At 51.5% G+C, this 19496-nt stretch overlaps 1 protein-coding gene across 3 annotated transcripts in view; it reads left to right on the forward strand.

Moving 5' to 3' along the window:
- BICDL1 (BICD family like cargo adaptor 1) overlaps positions 1-18560 on the forward strand; it is a 76594-nt gene extending 58034 nt beyond the window's left edge. Inside the window, exons 5-11 of one of the 3 annotated variants that reach the window (XR_016513950.1) lie at positions 3124-3303; positions 3849-4067; positions 5011-5154; positions 9760-9890; positions 15123-15243; positions 16006-16113; positions 17766-17828. Coding sequence is in view for 2 of the 3 variants with exons in the window: in XM_090290891.1 (XP_090147017.1) it covers positions 3124-3303; positions 3849-4067; positions 5011-5154; positions 9760-9890; positions 15123-15243; positions 17766-17927 (957 nt within the window). In the remaining variant the exon portion in view is untranslated. Of the gene's footprint in view, positions 1-3123; positions 3304-3848; positions 4068-5010; positions 5155-9759; positions 9891-15122; positions 15244-16005; positions 16114-17765 lie in introns of all 3 variants that reach the window. The other 2 variants (XM_090290891.1, XM_090290892.1) reach the window with 2 other exon arrangements.
- Positions 18561-19496: the final 936 nt, after the last annotated feature.

Here is a 19496-nt window from a genome sequence, read left to right on the forward strand (position 1 = left end):
CCCGTATGGGAAGCGAGAGAAATGCCTGGAAAAGGGACAGGTGCTGAGCAAATGGCATTGTTCCCTCTCACACTCCTCCGCCACATACAGCGCCACATGGTGAAACAAGTTGCCCCATAGTGATGAATACCTAAGGCTCTGCCCCTTACAACGTAACAGGTGCAACAGCTCTACCTAAGACACAGAGTCAAATAAACAAGGGATCCTGTCAAGATGAGACAGAGAAGTATGGCCCAAAAGAGGGAACGGATCAAGGTTCCAGTGGGAGAACTAAGCGACGAGGAGATAGCCAACTTAACAGATGTAGAGTTCAAAACACTGGTGATAAAGATGCTCACAGGCTTGACACGTATGCTTAAGTACAACAGACGGGTAAGGGAAGAAGTGAAGGCTATGCTGAGTGAAACGAAGGAAAATCCACACAAAACCAATGGTGAAGGGAAGGAAACCAGGGTTCAAATCAATGATTTGGAATATAAGGAAGAAAAAAACAGTCAGCCAGTGCAGAATGAGGAAACAAGAATTGAAAATAGTGATGAGAGGCTTAGGAACCTCTGGGACAACTTTAAGCAGATAAAGTGCTTCCCAGACAAGGTAAAGCCAAAGGAGTTCATCATCACCAAGCCATTGTTATATGAAATGTTAAAGGGACTTATTTAAGAAAAAGAAGATCAAAACTATGAACATTAAGATGACAACAAACTTATCAACAACTGAATCTAAAAAATAAAAACGAAATCCAACTAAGCAAACCAGAATATGAACAGAATCATAGGTATGGGGATCATTTGGAGGCTTATCGGCTGGGAGGGGGAAGAGGGAGAAATGGGGAAATGGTGCAGGGATTAAGAAGCATAATTGGTTGGTACAAAATAGACAGGGGGATGTTAAGAATAATATAGAAAAGGGTGAAGCCAAAGAACTTATATGCACGACCCATGGACATGAACTAAGGGGGGTGGGATTGCTGGAGTGAAGAGGGGTACTGGGCAGAGGGGAGCAAAAGGAAAAGAAATTGGGACAACTGTAACAACATAATAAAATATGCTTAAAAAATAAATTTAAAAATTTTTGTTAAAAAAAAAAACTCAGCGAAATGAAAAGGGAACCAGCCATATGGGAAAACATATTTGCTAGTGATACCTTGGACAAGGGTTTGATCTCCAAAATATATAAAGAATTCATACAACTCAACACCAGGAAGATAATCCAATTAAAAAATGGGCAAAGGACCCGAACAGACACTTCTCCAAGGAGGACATACAGAGGGCCCACAGGCATATGAAAGGATGCTCATCATCACTAGCCGCCAGAGAGAGGCAAATTAAAACCACAATGAGATACCACGTTACACCTGTCAGAACAGCCATCATCAACAAACAACAAGTGCTGGCGAGGATGCGGAGAAAAGGGAACCGCACTGCATGGTTGGTGGGAATGCAGACTGGTGCAGCCACTGTGGAACACAGTATGGAATTTCCTCAAAAAACTAAACATGGAACTGCGTTATGAACCCGTGATCCCACTGCTGGGATTATACCCACAGAATCCTGAAACCCCAATTCGAAAGAACCTATGTACCCGCATGTTCAAAGCAGCGCTGTTTACAATAGCCAAGTGCTGGGAACAGCCTAAGTGCCCATCTGTAGATGAGTGGATCAAACAACTGGTACATTCACACAATGGAGTACTGTGCAGCAGAAAGACAGAAGGAACTCCTACCTTTTGAGACAGCATGGATGGAACTGGAGAGTATCATGCTAAGTGCAATAAGCCAGGCGGTGAAAGACAAATACCATATGATCTCACCTATAAGTGGAACCTAATGAACAAAAGAAACAAATGAGCAAAACAGAACCAGAGACATGGAAATAGGGAACAAACTGACAGCAACCAGAAGGGTGGGTGGAGGGGGAGAAGAGGGGTAAGAAAGGAAAGGACCTAGTCAAGAAAAAAGCATAAAAGGACCCGCGGACACAGAAAACAGGGTGGGGATTGACTCTGGGAGTGGGGGTGGGTAGGGCAGGGGAGAGCAATGGCGGAAAAACTGGAACAACTAATTGAACCACAAAAAAGGTTGAAAAAGAAAAAATGTGTATATATAAAAATATATATGGTCAATCGTCGTCGTCGGCAGCCGTCCGTCTCGAGAGACGATGGTGTAGCTTCTTAAGAGTCTATCTGCACCGCCGAGAATGGCTGTGCAGTCCGACTCGGGAGTGACATGGTAGTATCTGTCTCCTCCCGTGTTGAATCGACATCTTGCGATGACGCTGAAGCTACAGAGCCTGGGCAGGGTAATATGGAGGGTCTGCTGTTGCCCATGCAGCAGAACCCCCCTCTCTTCGCAGCTGAAGGATCCAAGGGAAAGACGGAGTCAATACAGCTTGGGTTCAGGTGCGCCGCAGGAGTTGCCGGTGTTGACTATAACGTCAAACCGCCTTAGGGACTCCGGCTCCGGATTTTCTGTCGGGGTTTACTCCCTTAGCCTTTCCCCTGAAGAGGTATGCCGCAAGGCAGCGGAGGTTTTTTGGAGTCAGAGTTTTCCTTCTCTGATGTACCCTGACTGGAAGATCGAACCAGCGACACTTAGCTCGCAGGCCGACGCTCAATCCACTGAGCTAAACCAGCCAGGGCAAATATGGTCAATAACATTGTAATAACTGTGTGTGGTGCCATTTGGGGTACTGGAAATATTGAGTGGAGTACTTTGTAAAGTATAAGATTGTTTAACTACTAAGCTGTATACCTGAAACTAACACATAATAAATAAATTAATTCCTGGGCAACAAAAAATTAAAATAGCATGAGAAAAAATAAAGTAGGCCTAGACATTGCAGTTGGTTGTTGTCTCTTAAACCTATTCTAATTTGTAGGTTCCCCCTTATCTTTTTGCTTTCCTTAAAATGTATCTGTTGAAGAAACTGAGCTGTGTGTCCTGTAGAAATTCCTAAATCTCAATTTTGCATACTGTATCCCTCTAGTGTAATCTAGCGTGTTTCTCCCTCTGTATTTTCCTGTAAATTGGGGTGGGATCTAGAAGCACAGTCAGTTTCTGGGGTAGTGTTCCTTGTTTGTCTTGGTTTTGACAAGCCTCACTGCCCTTTGCTGTCTCTTTGCAAGCTGCATCAAAGCCAGCTGGAGCTCCAGGAGGCGCGGCTCTCCTGCCGACAGCTGCAGGTGAAGGTGGAAGAGCTCACTGAGGAGAGGAGCCTGCAGAGCTCTGCAGCCACCAGCACATCCCTCCTGTCTGAGATCGAGCAGAGCATGGAAGCCGAGGAGCTGGAGCAAGAAAGAGAGCAGGTGCTGGCCTCTCTGGCACGTGAGATGGTCTCGGGATCGAGCCAGGCCCCTGTCATCCCGTGCCTCCTGCTTCAGCTTTAGCCTGGGCACACCCTCGGCCTGCTGGCCAGCGCCGTCATGACCGAAGCATATCCCTGGCTCACTTTCCCCCCAGTGCCTCTTAGGAAATGCTTGTTAACTAATCATTAGCCTCATAACTTACACTGACAGGGTTCTAGGTCATTCGTGATCCATCCACTTGGCTTTTTTTCATACTGAAAACCGCTCATTTCCCTGATCGTGCACTGACTCTACCAAAGTAGATGACTATATAAAGAAGTGCTTTGTTTGGCCAAATGGGAGGGACTAGAGGGCAGGGAAAATAAGAATTGGGAGTCTACATGGATGTCCCAGGGCCATTCAATGATCAGAATTTCTTGGAACAGGTGGTTTAAAAAAAAAAATCTTTCTCCTAGAAACTTGGGTTCATAGTCTGGGAAATAGATGACCAGGTGACAGTATCTCCCAGAGTCCCTCCCTAATCAAGAATCATTCTCTGTGGGCAGCTGAGACTGCAGCTCTGGGAAGCCTACTGCCAGGTCCGCTATCTCTGCTCGCACCTCCGAGGAAATGACAGTGCTGACTCGGCCGTCTCCACGGACTCCTCAATGGACGAGTCTTCGGAAACCTCATCTGCCAAGGACGTACCAGCCGGCAGCTTGCGCACTGCCCTCAGCGAGCTCAAGAGGCTGATACAGAGCGTCGTGGATGGCGTGGAGCCCACGGTAAGAGGCCAGGCTGCGAAGCTCCTTACCCCAGAGGACCTGGCGAGTGGGAGCTTGAAACCAGGCACAGAGAGGGAGGCTAACCCTGGGTCTGGAACCTTTATAAACCTGCAAGGATTTCTTCTGTGCCCATATTATTTGAGAGCATCGAGGGGCTGAGTGCCAGGGAACAGGAGGCATCTCCCTGCAGACACCAAGATACAAATAGAGTCCTTTCTCCTTGTGGTATGTGCAGGCCATGGCCGTCTCAGGTTTCGAGGGCTTTCCTTGGGAGCTTTAAATACAGAACTTTGGATCCAGGCCCATTGGTCCTCGTTGGGGGGGTTGGCTGCGAACAGGCACACTTAACAGATCTGAAGCTTCTGATGCAAGTATGCAAGTGAGCACGGATAGCTGAGAAGGTCAACAGGGGCCTTTTAGAATTCCAGATGTGGCTCCTCGTGGAGGAGAGGAAGGTTACCCGGGGCTCCTGGCAGACTGGCGTTTCTGGCTTCATGACAGCTTTCTGCCAGCCTCACCACTCACATGCCTGCTCTCAGGCTCTTTTCCCCGTTTTGTCTCTACCCAGACTAGGTGAAGGAAGGTGGAAGGGTGATTGTCCTTATCTGAACATGCCCTGTCCATCTGTGGAATGTGTTGCAATGTGGGGGCTGTCAGGGAGGTGTTCGGTTCACACCACACAATTTCCCTTCCCTGCTTGAAACAAACAAAGTAAACGTCCAGCTGCTGTCTGCAGATTGAAATTGAGCAAGACCTCCTCTCCTCTAACCCTTCCTTTCTCTCCTTCCTGCTGTCTGTCCGGCCTCCTGCTGCTCTGCGCGCCCGGAACGAACCGTCCCCGCTCCCGCCCGCCGCCCCGCTCCTCTCCGTCTCTGTCATACCCACCTCTCCGCTCCCCTCCGCTCTCTCCGGCTCTCCGGCTGGCTCGCTCTCCTGCTGTCAGAGCTCCCGGAGAATTGACGATGACTCCTTAGAAGAACAGATAAGGCAGACCAGTGAGGATTCGAGAGCCCTAAGGGAACTCATGGAGGGAGAGAGGGGTAAATTGAGGCAAAGCCTAGAAGAGCTGCAGCGACTCCACAGTCAGGTGAGCACCCCCGTCCTCAGTCCCGCGCAGGAAGTATGCACGTCTCCCCGGGCTCTCAGGGGACACTTGTGACTCTCACCCCCCCCACATCTATTTGAGAAGCGGGTTTCCTCTGACAGATCCTCAGGGGATAGTGACCTGAAGTTAAGGTGAGCTGGTGTTCTTCAAGAGAAGACGCCAATCCCCTGGTTTAGCCCAAAGTAATTGTCAGGGGTAAGAACAGCTGACTCTCCCTTTCCCTCCAGCCAGGCTGCCTTCCACGGGGCCCAGATAATGGGGTGGTTCTGCCGGTTGAAAGGGCCGCACTCCAGGCCACTCCGGGATGTTCCCCCGCAGCGTCTGAGCAGGGACATGCGCAGACCAGGGCTTGATCTTCGCAGGGCTCCTCTCTCTGTAAACACTGTCACCTCTGCTGGCCTGCTTTTCTACTTCAGAAACACTGCCGCTGCCCTTGCTGTTTCTTCGCTGTTTGATCATGATTTCATCTCGAGAACACTGGAGAAAGGACATCTATATTCTGATCTGAAAAGTTTTGAAGGGCTTAGGAGCCAGCCCCTCCCAGAAAGGAGTGTCTAAAATGTACCCTAGGAGATAAATACAGGCTGTTCCTTTTGACTAGGAAAGAGTCTGTGTAGAGTCTGTCCCACTTGTGGTGGGCACCAAATAGGTAGCATATTAACCCTGCCCCCCCAAGCTTGCCCCCTTCTTTTCTTGTCCAAAGTAGTCATTCCTCTCTGCTACACGAAACTGATGAAAAATGGAATTTAAGCCTGGCTTTCATTTCAGTCACTATTTCTTAAAGGTTCATATAGAAATAAACTCCTGTCCTTTGGGGGCTGTGCCCATTAGACTTGCTAGTAGGATCCTCTTGGAAGCTACCAGGAGTCCCACCGGCTCTTGTTACTGCAGTCACAGTGAGTGACCAGATAACAAGGACAGAGAGAAGCTATTGAAAGCTGTAGCTTGTCCCTGGGAAAGCACAGGGAGTGGGTTTGGGCAGCCAAAGACATTCTCATGCCTGAAACCTAAGGCCCTCAGGGTCATTTGGCCAGGAGGTGGAAACTGGAAGAATAAAATGCAAGAGAACGTGGATCTGAAAGTTCTTCAGATTAATAACAGATTTACTTATTTTAAAGCTTGTTTAAATTTCTGTGGGGCTTCTACTTATCAGCTCCCTGACATCGGCTGTTTTTTTGCTTTGTTGCTTCTTGGAATTATAAAACTGGAAACAGCAGAGTGCATTATTCCATTCCAACGCATAAGCAAGGTGTAGGCTGCCTCTGTCCCCTCTTTTCTCCGTTCTCACAGCTCTCCAGGCCCCTGCTGAACCCCAGTGAGGGCTGATGGGGCAGGGGGGCCTTCAGAGCAGTGTGAACACTAGTTATCCGTGGGGCCTCTTAGCCAGGTCGCAGGCCAGGAAGCCAGCTTGCGGGACGTGCATTGAGAAACAGAGTCCCAGCCTGGTGGTTTGGCTCCCTTAGGCTCGATTAATAAGAGTGAATGCCAGGTACTCCAGAAGGGGCCTGGAAACCCAGGGAACATGGGCAGGGGCAGTCAAGGCCCTCACTGCTGTGATCTTGGTGACCCCGCTCCATAAAGGCTCAGCATGTTTTCTCTTCGTCCTCTGGCCACTGCCCTGTTTCAGGCCTTCATTGTCTCACACCCTGGCTTTGGCCATCACCTCCCCCGGCCCAGTCACCCACCACAGGGTTTGGATTGATCTTCCTGAAGCTCGACTTGATAGTGGGACACCCCTTGCAGGTTCTGGATTGACATGCGATTGTCAAGTAAGGGGAAGCCTCCAGCCCATGGGGCTGCCACGGTCGGGCTGCACCTCAGCCATCCGCCCTCTTTGCTGGCGTTTCCTCCTCACCTCCTTCGCTTCAGCAGAACTAAAGATGGAGCACACTGTCCCCGTTTCCCACGTCTGGGTCTTTTCTCCGGCTCTTCCGCCCGGAGGCCTCTCCCTGCCTCCTGCATGTACCTCAGCCTTCCTCCTCGTTCCAGCTCCTGATCAGGTTTCACTTCCCCTTTGGAACCCTCCAGCCTCCCTTCCTCCTGGAGCCACCCTGGCCCTGCTTTGTCATGGTTGCCCTGGCTCACATCTCATCTTCCCAGGCAAACCGTAGACCCTGACGCAGACTAGCCCGAGGCCTGATGTTTCTTTATCCTCTCCTGGAGCATCCAGCACAGCGCCTTGCCTCCAGTAGGCCCTCAAATAACTGTGAACCTGAAGGGCGAACAGAGCCCTACGTAGATAACTTTGGGATGCTTGCTTTGTAGTATTTAGTCATGAGGGCTCCCACCTTATCTGGGAAAGGTGAATTTAGGGGCGGCTGTAACCTGTCATTGTATAAAGGAGCCAGATCAGTCCTCATAACAGCTGGAGGCAAGTAGGTGCCCTGTGTTAGGAGGAGAAGGGAGTACAGCTCACAACCATGCAAGCTGGATTCTGGATGTTATTTATCTCGTGTGAGCCTCACAACAACGTGATGGTGAGAATTAGCTACTTTTATTCCTGTTTTTCTTGAAAAATATGTATAACTCAGGGAGGGTAAGTTCCTTGTCATGCCTAGATAGTTAGTTGGCTCTGTCTTAACCAGCCAGGTTTTCCAGGTCAAAGCAAAAAGTGGTTGTTGAGTTTTATCTGGAGCATACTAAATGCTGGCATTTGCTACCTAGCACATACTTTTATCTGTCTCTTACTCAGTTGACAGAACAGCTGGCTGACCCACAGTTGGCCCAAGGTCATGTCAGGGCTCATTTGTTCTTCAGAGGCCTGGCTGTCTCTGCAGGTAGGTGCTTTCTGGGTCTCAGCTCCGGGCTGCCAAGCTGCAGAACCTGCTAACAAACAGGGCGAGGCCGGGTGCCTCACCTGCTGCTTTGTCTGACTCAGGGTGGCCGCATACGCATGTCACGGCCTCTGCAGCCACCCCAGCCTGTTCTTCCCCAGGACTGCTAACCTTTGCCCATCGGAGCTAGACGTCTCCACCTTGAAAGCACAGCGCTCCGGGTCCCGAAGTTCTGATGTTCCCTGCCAGGCACCTCTGAGTACAAAATCCATTGCCCATAGTGACAACAAATTGTCCTCTATCCGTCCTCCTTGTTGGGTGTCCTCTGATTTCCCAGTGGGTGCTTCCCAGGAGCTAGCAACTTTGCTGTCTCCGTCTGGAGAGTATGGAGCGTCTACAGGGAAACCGGATCTTCAGCGTTAGTCCTGCGGTTTTCACTTGGTTTTATTCTGTTGGAGGATGACCAGGCCTGGGACTGGAAGAGCAGAGGAGTAAACGAAAAGGTGGTGTCTCTCCCCAAGTAGGAGAGACAGACCTTCGGGATGGATCCTCCCTGAAAAATGTCAAAAGCATGTGTAATATTCAACAAGAGAGCAGGGTCCAGCATCTTGACTTCAGGGTGATCCTGTCAGCTATGCGAAGGGTCTCCCACTCTTCCAGTCATTCAACTAACATTCATTGAAACCCTTACCAGTAAGGGTTTCTGGTTGCAGACAGCAGAAACTCACTCAGCTTAAGCAGAAGAAGAATGTATTGGAATTCAACCTGAGAGTTTACAGAATCAACAGGAAGGTTGGAAAACAGAACTTCAAAACAGGAAGGATCCATGGAAGGAGGACAGCAGTCTGCTGTCCATGTGATAGTTTCCCAAACCCTGCGACTTTGCTGTACCCTCACGAGCTGCAGTCCCAGGAAGGCGGCTTTGACAGGCAAGCCTAGGATTCTTACCCAGGTGCCTTGGAAACCATATTTTTCTCCCCCTTGGACTTTTTTAGTGAGTGGGGACATGTCCTGTCTCCTCCCACCAAGGCTCACACAACCAGGAGTGCCCCCAGAATAGGAAGGGGTTTGGGGTGGTGACTAGCCAAAAGGTCACACTATTCACTCACCGCACAATGGGAGTAAGCATTATAGAGAGTCAGGCTCTGCTGTCACAGAGCTCAGGGTGTACCGGGGTCACCAGACAGTGAGTGGGGTGAGCTGTGGTCACCAAGGGAGCCTTGCCACCAGGGGACAGGCTCTGGGGCCATCCTCGGAGGCGTGGAGCACAGGGAAAGTGACAGGTTTGAAGTGAAAGGGGATGACATCATTTAGGTGTCTGGCTTTGACCTGAGGAGTAGAACGAAGGTGGAGGAGCCAGGCTGTGTCAGGTGCTTCACAGAGATGGGAGCCATGTCCCAGGCTTTACCCGGCAGACCCCTGTGTAACAGTGCTCCTTGCTGGGAACAGAACTTGAGCTTCTACCCCAAAACCTGCCTCGGAGCCCTGATGCGCGTGTAGTCTTCACTCACTCGTTCCCTGGGGTAGCCTTGAAGTGGACGAGGTGGCATGGTCGGCTGCGTACAGAGAGGAGCTGGCCGCATGGCTGCAGCCCAGGACCACCAAGCTCCAGCCCAGCGTGTGGCATCCTTTCTCCATGAGAGATGGGCCTCCCTCAGGGCAGTGGGCAGGGGCAGCGGGCAGCTACTGGCCTGCATGGCTCACGTGCCCTGCACCTGCCCGGGGCTTCTTGCTCCTTCCTCCCTCTTGAAGGGAAATACCCCAGGCCAGCAGCAGTGGTACCGTCACGTTCATCCCTTTGGTCTCCCTTTAGGTGACACTGCTGAGTGTGGAGATGACTGCACTGAAGGAGGAGAGAGACCGACTCAGAGTGACATCTGAGGACAAGGAACCAAAGGAGCAGCTTCAGAAGGCCATCAGGGACCGGGATGAGGCCATTGCGAAGTGAGTGAAATGGCTCGTTTCCTTTTACTTTAGTTACAAGTTACGGGAGTGTATGCTTAGTTTTAAAAGTTAAATCATATGGAAGAATATAAAAGTGAAACAGTTTCCCTGCTACCCACCCTTATCCCCACTCCCCTTCTGTCCAGACGGACACTACTGTTGAAAGATGGGTGTGCGTTTTTTGCAGACATTTCCCTGTGCATATGCAGGTGTGTGGAGAGTGTAGTTGTCATGGGCTTTTTCAAAGCATCGGTGGGTGATGCACTGTGTGTCTTGTTTTCCTCACCTACATCTTAGAGAACCTTCCAGTTTCATTATATATATCTGCCTTTTCTTTTTTTTTTTTTAAATGGGCTTTTTTTTTCCTTTTATTACGGACATTTTCAAGCATACATGAAAGTAGAAAAAATAAGCTGGATCTCTGCTTACCCATTTCCCTGCTTCAGCACGAATCAGCATATGGCTCATGTTTTCCACCTCTAGCCTTACCCCCTTCTCCGCGCCCGCACTAGACAGGCTAAAGAAAATCGCAATGTATACTAGCCACCCATCCATACCCACTTCAGCACGGCCTCTGCCAGGAAACGGCGCTTTTTGTAAAATACTCCACCACAATTATAGTTATCACACTTGAAAAAACTTACAGTTTTTCACATAATCTGGTGTCCAGGGTTCAGATTTTCCCAGTTGTGCCATAAATATCTTCTTACAATTGATTAGACTCAGACGCCAAAGCCCACATGTTCCGCTGACCCGCTGTGTCCCAGAAGTCCGTTACCCTCCCCCCAGCTTTTCTTTCTATGGTGTGTTTACTGATTGAAGAAACTGGATTGTTGGTTTCAGAGCTTTTCTGCATTCTGAGGCTGATTGCCTCACTGGAGTGTTAACATGTTTCTCTGTCCCCTGTATGTCCAGTAAACTGGGTAATTTTTTAACGTTTTGGGTTTTCTTTGGCAGAGAAGAAATGCATGAATGCGTTCTCTTACATTTAAAAAATGTAGCGTACATAAGCAAAACACATATTTACATACTCCCCGTCGCCCTGTCAATTCTTCCTGTATCATGCACTCAGTCTACCCTATTCACCGAGTCTGAGGAGATAAAAAACTACTAGAATGTATCTGCTTTGGGGAGCTTTATAACACATTAATAACATTTGTGCATGACTTTACTGTTTACAAAACACTTTCATCCTTTACTCCCAGCCACAGCAAGAGGTAAAATTTTTAATCCCAATTTTACACATGAGGAAACATTGTTTCCCCAGATCACAGCCGGTGGTGGTCTGACTCCTTTCCCCACATCCTTTCCTTTCACCATGTGGCTGCTTGCCAGGAAGCTAAAAAGAGCTCTTCTGAAACAAGCTGTCATTAGATACTATATGCCTTTTTAATAGGACACATTTTAATTTCTGACTTTAAAACTCCCCACAGCTTTCCCCTTCCCACTTCCACACACACTTATCCCCGCCCCCCTGTTCTCTTTAGTCATTTTCCTCATCTGTTTCTTAGCTTTACCCTTCGGTCCCTTTCTCTCTCTGGTCAGAACCCCCCATATCAGGTTGTCAGTTTCTAGTTCATTTAGGAATTTTATTCAGTAAGACTCACAAGCCCGTGTGTTATCAAACGAAGTCAAAAAGAGTCTGGAGGCTTTGGCTAAAAATAAATGTTATTCAAGAGTTTTAGAGTTTGCAAACTGGGAACACTGTTAGGCAAAAACCCAGAAGTGTTCCAGAGAAAAGAAAGTAGGAGCTCTTCAAGTCCTGCATGCTCACCCTCAGGACTGATCCAGGACAGCAGGACGGTTATTTGTCCGGTGTCAGGTGACCCAGATGCTGAGTGCGGGTTGTCTAGAGGCTGGGGGGTCTGGTCACGTCTCGTGGTCTGGAGAGTGGAGTCCGGTTGTCTGGATACCTGAGTCCTTCGGGGAGATAGTCAGAGGGTTATCTGAATGGTACGAGGTGGGCAGAAGTAGGTTTGTAGATGTTCGTATGGAAAATAATACAATAATAATCCAAGGAAAGGCTCTGTTTCGTGTAGTCACAACTGTACACCTACTTTTGCCCCACCCTGTGTATTGAGGCGTTGATAGGGGACTGGAAAGTTTACAAAGTTTCTGTTCCCAGGCTAATAAAACAAGAATAGAGTCTTTCCTCATGCCTGGGCCTTCATAACATTAGTAATTTTAGCAGCTTGATTAAAGTGACTCCATTTTATATATTCCCAACTCTTCAGGCTCCTCAGTAGCTGTCTGGTAGATTTAATTATTGAATACTTGAATGGCATGTGATAATTTGGAGTGGGAGCATACTTTTATGAATAACAAAGGGTGAAACTGTGTCATACAACTAGGGAATAAAATGGTAAAACTAATTGTGGAAGCCCATTGGTAATAAAAAACAGAATAAAGTTAGTAGAAACTGGTTGGTCACCTTTTCTCAACTAGACAAGTAGAGGAGCTGGACATCACGCTCTGACCATGTTCTGTCATCAGCGTGGGAGGTGGGCGATACTGTACAACCAGAGAAAGTGCCGGGGTGCGGGAGAGAAGAAGAAACAAGTTGACAGGTCCCTCTCCCTTAACATAAGTGAGACTTCTGGGTGACAGAGAAGGCCACCAAATCTCCATGAAACCTTGACATACCTGCCCTTCCTTGCCTGATGTCAGAGGAGGCCCAGGTAATCTGGAGTCTGGGCAGATTTGCAAACTCTCCTCCCTGCCTGGGACTCTGCAGTGAGGCCTTGGCCTTCCTGGATCCTGTAGAACAGGGCTGGACCCGAGGGTGGGTGGGGGCGGAATTAGATCACTCCAGAAGAATGGTTCTTTTTCTGTGCCTTAGAAATGAAATTCTTGGTATACACGAATTGAACCAGCAGATTTAAGGAATCATTTAAATTTGTAGGGGAGCCACACCACATTTATATAGGCCCTTAAGAGTTTTACAAGATGCTTCTTTAATTTATTGGCTAGGGAGGGAAGGCAGGAGAGAGGGAGAGAGAGAGGAAAACATCAATTTGTTATTCCACTTATGATGCATTCATTGGTTGATTTTTGTATGTGACCTGACTGGGGATCAAACCCAAGACTTTGGTGTATTAGGATGATGCTCTAACCAACCGAGCTACCTGGCCGAGACCAGAGATTTACAAGATGCTTTCTTATACATTCTCTCTGATTCTCCATCCTGGCTACACTTTAGAATTGTCTGGGGAGTCCCCTAGATGTCAGGGCCCTCTCCAGAAAATTCAGTCCGAATCTCTGGGTTTAGGGCTGCTTCTTAAAAGCACCCCCTTGACCCACCCCGTGATTCTAATGTGTAGTCAGGGCTGAGAGCCCCCAAGAAAAATAGCTTCCCTCTCTTCACTGGGCTGCTATAATCTTACAGCATTCCTTATCCTATATAATAGATGAGTTTCAGGAAAGTTAAGTAACAACTTTTATCGCCTGGCAGATGAAAGGCCCTCACTAACACAAAAATCTGGAGCTAGCAGTCTGAAGGAGTCAGTTACTAGTGTTTTCATTTAAATATGAAATATTTTAGCGCCTTGAAATATTCCTTTTAAAACCCGATTACTCATTGATGAGTGGTTTCTGCAGCTCTGCGCTGGCATTTCTCATTGAGGACAAGCACCACTATTCCCTGGGGAGCAGTCTGAGGCCGGGCTGTGGGGCGGGCAAGGCAGGCCCTGCTTCAGGGGCTTCCGGGAAGAAAGCCCCCTCCTCCGGGCGCGGCTGCGGCTGGACCTGCGCCCCTCCGCCCCAGCAGCATTAGTCGGCACATTCTGGGGGCTCCGGGTTGCTCGCGGCGCCACCTGCCGGGAGGCTCCCGGGAGCTCAGGAGGCTGCGGCGGGGCGGGGCGGGGCGCCCGGGTTCGCTCCTGCGGGCCGCGCGTCCATGGCAACCGGCCCCGCGGGGGGTTTCCGCTGTCTGCCACTGGCCAATGGCAGCGGGCGCGACGTGCCTCCTGCGGGCCGAGCAGCCGGCGCTCATTGGACAGGCTCAGGTCCAGTCCCTGCAGCCGCAGTGCGGTGACAGTTGGTCGCCGCCCGGTGGTCCTGGCCGCGCGGCCCGGTCGTCCTGAGCGTCTTCTCCAGAAGGGGCTGGCGGGGCGCTGTCCTGGGGCAGTGGAGTGTCAGGGGAGGTGACTAATTGCTCGGTGGCCTGGAGGCCATTGGGGAGGTGCTAGTCACCGTGGTGGCCTGACCTGGCTGTACCCCAAGTGCTCCGCCTTCCAGCCCCACTTAGCTCGGTGCTCATCGGCTTCTTTCTTCTCAGGCCGAGCTGGGCGGCCTCTGCTGTCCTTGGGCGTGCACATTGGTTGCTGGCTCTGCAACGGCGACACTTCTGCTAGTTTTTGTCGTATCGAATGCAAAAAATAACAGTTGATGAGGACAAGGTGAAATAATGCTCGTTTCGGCAGTGAGACGGCCAGTGCCACCTGTGCGGCCTCCCGCACTTTTTATTCCTATTTCCATTCCCCCGCCCCCCAAAATTAATATTCTTTTGCACTGAACTGTGACTTAGCAGTGTTGGGGAGGCTTTACAGAGCACTGTGTGAAACGTTACAAAGCGCGTAAGTAGGTGATCGTCACCCAGGGGTAACCGAGCAGACATTTTTGTCTTTACCTTCGAAGACACGAGGGCCATAGCAAGTATACCAGGCCTGTGTTGGGTGCTTTCCTCCCCGTGGCCCAAATACAAGGTACGTAACTTACCGCCAATCAGTCCCCTAATTGTTGGCCATGATGCTCAGCTAAGCTGTGATGATCTCCACTTTGTGGCCCCTTTGGCATATGGGGGTATCTCTTCGATGCCTATAAGGGGGGTATTGCTAGTGAAAAGGGGAGCAGGAGGACAAGGTCCCCACCTCCCACAGGGATTAGCTTTAGGGGAAAGCATTAGCAGCTCCCTGGTGCTGTGTAAGGCCTTTGATCACCTCTGGGTTCTAGTCCTGATTTAAGTATCATCTTCTTAACCACTTCGTCTGTGAGATGGGGATGACACACAGTCCCTTCACCTTTAAGTTGGTTAGGAAAATTGAGAAAACGCCTGTGAAAATATGTTGCAAACTTCCCAGCCTTCTCCAAGTAACATCGTAGCTACTGTACTGTTTGTTGTGACTTTAGGGTCAAAGCCTCTTTCCTCATCTTGTGGATTCCGGGTGCCCCATTTAAGAACCAGCTGCTTCTGGCACAAAGTGTCCGTGCTCACTCTGGATTGTCTGTTTGCAGGAAAAACGCTGTGGAGCTGGAACTCGCCAAGTGCAAGATGGACATGATGTCTCTGAACAGCCAGCTGCTGGACGCCATTCAGCAGAAACTGAACCTCTCACAGCAGCTTGAGGCTTGGCAGGTGAGGGAAGGGATGGCGAGGCTCCAGAAGTCTGTGAGCACAGGCGGAGAGCATGAGGAGTATGTTTTACTGGAGGGTCTGATGTGTGAGGGTAGGCAGGAACCCCGGTCTTCACTTGCTGAAACCCAGGCTCGCGCCCCCATCCCTGGAGGAAGACGCCTGAGGATCCATGAGCCCCGGGTGGTGCCGCAGCTGATCATCGCGGCTTTAAATTTGCTAGAAGGAAGCAGCTGCTAACTTGGAGAGCCCAGGAAGCCCTACAAGACAGCATAAAAATTCACAGGCGGATGTAGTTCCGCAGCCCTCAAGTTGCTGGCAGCTGGTGCCCTTCCCTTTCTCAAAGGCCAGCTTTTTCCGAAGAGGACTGTCCTGGTACAGGCCTGGGGAAGGAGTCAGTGTGTCCCTCTAGGACCACTGTTTTCAGAGTCCAGGCAGCTTATCCCATCTCAGGCCTCACATGGCTCTCGACTGGGCCACGGCTGCACTTGTCCTTTGTTAATGAGGTTAGGGTAGTACAATTTCAGGATATGGGTGTAACCATTCATGTTGCTCCCCAAGAAATCCTAACCAGGAAGATGAAAAGCCACCTGTGGCTTTACCAGGCAAGCCCCGCTGTGGAGGCAGGTTATGGTGACTGTTCCTCCAGGGGCCCTTCCGAGCTTTGACCGCCGCCCCCCCCCAGAGCTGGTCCCTTCCCTGGCTTCTTGGACCAGCCGTGCCCTGGCTTACGTCCTATTCTTTTCTCTTCTCTCCTGGCTACAGTTTGCTTCCTCAGGGCTTTTTACTATCTGGCTCCTTTGGTTTCTGATCTAGTGGCCTTTCTCAGTTCCTGTACCAACAGCTTTAGTTGTACACCCTCCTGCCTTTGAGGTGAGACTGAGTCCTCATCCCACCACACCCCCACCTGCCGCCATCAAAGTCCTGTCCCTGCCGTCTGCCTTGTGGCCCGCTGTGTTCTGCGTGCTGGAGTCTGGCATCATTTCTGTGCAGTGTGCCCTGCCATCGAGTCCTGGCTGCCTCCTCCCATCACCATCACATCCAGCGAGCACAGCAGCACGTGGCCCCCGGTTCTTGGTACCACCTCCTCATAAATGGGTTGCTTTGGCCACAGGATAACAGCAGGTCTGGAATTATGACCAGCTCGAGCGTGTGTCTGTGATGTTCTAAAGTGACACACCCCACAGGATTACCTTGACAAATTGTAAAGGATAAAAAAACTGCAGTTTGCAATATGCCAGGATAAACGCTGGCAGCTCTGAAAGGGGTTCTGTCTGAACGGCGCTCTGACACTCCTAATATTGCATTTAACATAGGTTTTATTAAGCGCAGGGCACTGCTGAGGATTCGACACGGGGACACTGCAGGTAGGGAGCATGTGTCCTCTGTGAGGAGGAGGGGTGAAGGAAGGACGATGAGTATGAAGAAAGATGGGGATAGGAAGAGAGGAAGGCAGGAGAGCAGGACATGAGCAAAGGAGACAAGAGGTCCACACCCGTTGCTACCTGGCGATGTGACCCAGAAAGTCTGTTTCACACTGAAACCTGCAGACATTGTTTTGACACCCACTGGTGAGAGCTTGTGGGAGAGGCTAGGAGGTGATGGACAAGCTGTTGAGGGCCAGGGGCCTGCCAGCCCCACTTCCTGCCCTCCGGAGCAGCTGACTCACTCCAGGGTTTAGCCCGAGGCTGTGTGTTTTCACCAGGACATCCCAGGACCTGCAGGGTTCAAGGGTGAAGGAATCAGGCAGATGCCTGTCGTTTCCTGCTGATGTGAACTAGACAGGGCTTGCTTGTTTATATTCCTAAACCAATAGTCTTCGTGCAGTGTGAGTGCCGAATGTTTTTGTCAAGCGGAGTCTCGCCCAGGATCAGAATCTAGCGACTAGAATGGTGTGCAGCTGCTCTGTCCAGAAGCGCCTCTGTGGAGTCAAGGCTGCTGCCTGAGGGGGGCATTTTCTAGGCAACTTCTAACAGATTGGAAGGGGAAGGGGCCGGCCCCAGTGAGGAGGCTAAGGAAACGGGCCCAAGTAGAAGACAGACCTGAAGTGGGGATACCCAGGTTCTCTGCCACAGATGGGAGCCTTGCAAGTAGAGGGCTGCTGCGTGTGGTTGTCCTCGTCACATGTGGCTGCCGGTGGTGCCTGGGTGTCCGCAGCTCAGGCTGGTAATAATTAGCGAGGCTGAGCGCTGGTTTGGAGCTGGCGGGCAAAGTTGAGAGACAGGAAGGTACCAGCTGCAGCCTGTCTGGGCCTATAGGGACAAACTGACTGTGGGGCCCGCTGAGGGGTAACACTGTCGAGAACAGGCCAGCCCAAGCCGAGATGCTGTGGCACATGGCTCCCGTGTGTCCCAGCATCTACACTTGCTGCTTTCTTGGTTGGGGCAGCCTTGGCTGCAGCCGCTCACTCATCTCATCCCCATCCCACCTCATCTCCCGTCCTTCGGTCCTTCATACGTTTGTCACCTCCCTGACCAGTGTCAGGACACTGCCCTGCTCAGTCCCCTCTGCTGTGCTCTCTGCAGGATGACATGCACAGGGTCATTGACCGACAGCTGATGGACACGCACCTGAAGGAACGGACCCGGCCTGCTGCTGCCCTCCCCAGGGCGCATGGCGCGGGCCACGGGGACGAGCCCAGCACCACGGAAGGCAAACGGCTCTTCTCGTTCTTCAGGAAAATATAAGCTGGGAGGAGTCAGGCCAGCGAGGACGGGGGGACTGGAGGCAACTGAAGGGTCATGGGTGTCTGCATGCGAGGGCCGGGCTCCGTGACTGCACTGCCGCCTCTGAAGGCTGTCGGTGGAGGGACAGGCAGGAGCCGTGCCCACGGCCCGGCCACACCCAGCCCGGGCTGCCCTCGGATCCGCTGCTGTTGAGCAGGGCTCAGGCTGCCCGCTGACCCCGCCCGTCCCTCGGTGGCTCCCTCCCCAGCCCCGGGCACTGCCGCCCTCCCGTTGTGGCATTTGGGGAACAGGAGAAACAGAGGCCCTTTCTGCATGCCTCGGGAGGCCCTGCTGCCCCCAGCTGGCCTGAGCCTCCACCACCCCCCCCAGCCCCCAGCCCAGGGAGTTAGGGGAGGTGGCCCCTCACCCACGTGCATGCACCTCCGCCAGGAGCGCCCTGTGGAGCCTCGTGGCTGGGGCCGTTCTCTTGCGCTCCGCCGCAGTGGGCTCTCCCGCAGCGTGGCCGACGCCACCGTGAGCCCAGAAGAAAGGGCCTGCCTTCCCCCAGCAGGGCCGGGCCAGCCAGTCTCCTGACGGGGCCTCTGCGGGCTCCAGCTGTCAGTCGAGAGTCTCCCCTTCATGGGGCAGGGGCTGGGGGGGTTCTCGTCCTCCCACTGCACCCTGCTTCCCGCACATAGACAAGTTCTTGGTCCAGCCAAGCAAGTCCAGGCCCCAGAATGGCCCCAGAGGGGTCTGTGACCAGCCACCTCCACCTCAAGGGCAGCACTGTCACCAGAGGGTGGACGCCTCCAGATACTGCCCACCAGGCCTGCGGAGGGAGGAACCCTGCAGCCTGCTGCTCCTGCTCCTTCGGCAGCCGCCGCTCCTTCCTGCTGAGGCCTCGCTCAGAGGCACCCAGGCCAAGCGGCCCGCAGGCTGCTTCCCAGAGGACCGTCTCCCTCCCTCACCTGGGAAAAGCACAGCAGGGATGAGCGGAAAGAATGTACCTATAGATATGTACATACCACAGTGCTGTACTTTTGTATGTAGCAACCATGTAAATACCTGTATGGATTTTATAATATACATATTATATATATAAATCTATAAAGGCATATTTTTAGAAAAACAGCACACCACTGCTTCTTTTGAAAATAGTCTAAGAATAAATTCAATTTCTACAGAGCTCTCCGCCTGAGTCATTGGGTGCCTGGGGAGGGGGGGGGGGGGTTGGTCAGAACACAGCTTACCTTTCAGGACACCGCTGGCTGCCATGAAAAGACAGAAATAGTGAGTTCCCCACGCACCTGGGAGGTCACCTCATACACTGGGACCCAACCAGTGGGTTCAGCCAGGAAGGGGCACCTCCCTGGAGGGGGGTTGGCATCCTGTGACAGCTGTTTTGGGAGCAGTGGCCAAAGGCACAGCCTCCACGCCCACCCTGGCCTGGGCTCCCTGCCAGGGAGAGCTGCAGCTGCCCAGCCACGGGCAGGCCCTTCAGCTTGGCAGAAACTTCAAGCCAGAAAGAAATCGCTGCAGGCAAAGCTTCCACTGCATCCTTCCGGGCGTGCAGAGAATAAACAGGCCACT

Source organism: Furipterus horrens, unplaced genomic scaffold (assembly GCF_987537825.1).
Source record: "Furipterus horrens unplaced genomic scaffold, mFurHor1.1.pri manual_scaffold_11, whole genome shotgun sequence".
Taxonomy (NCBI): Eukaryota; Metazoa; Chordata; class Mammalia; order Chiroptera; family Furipteridae; genus Furipterus; species Furipterus horrens.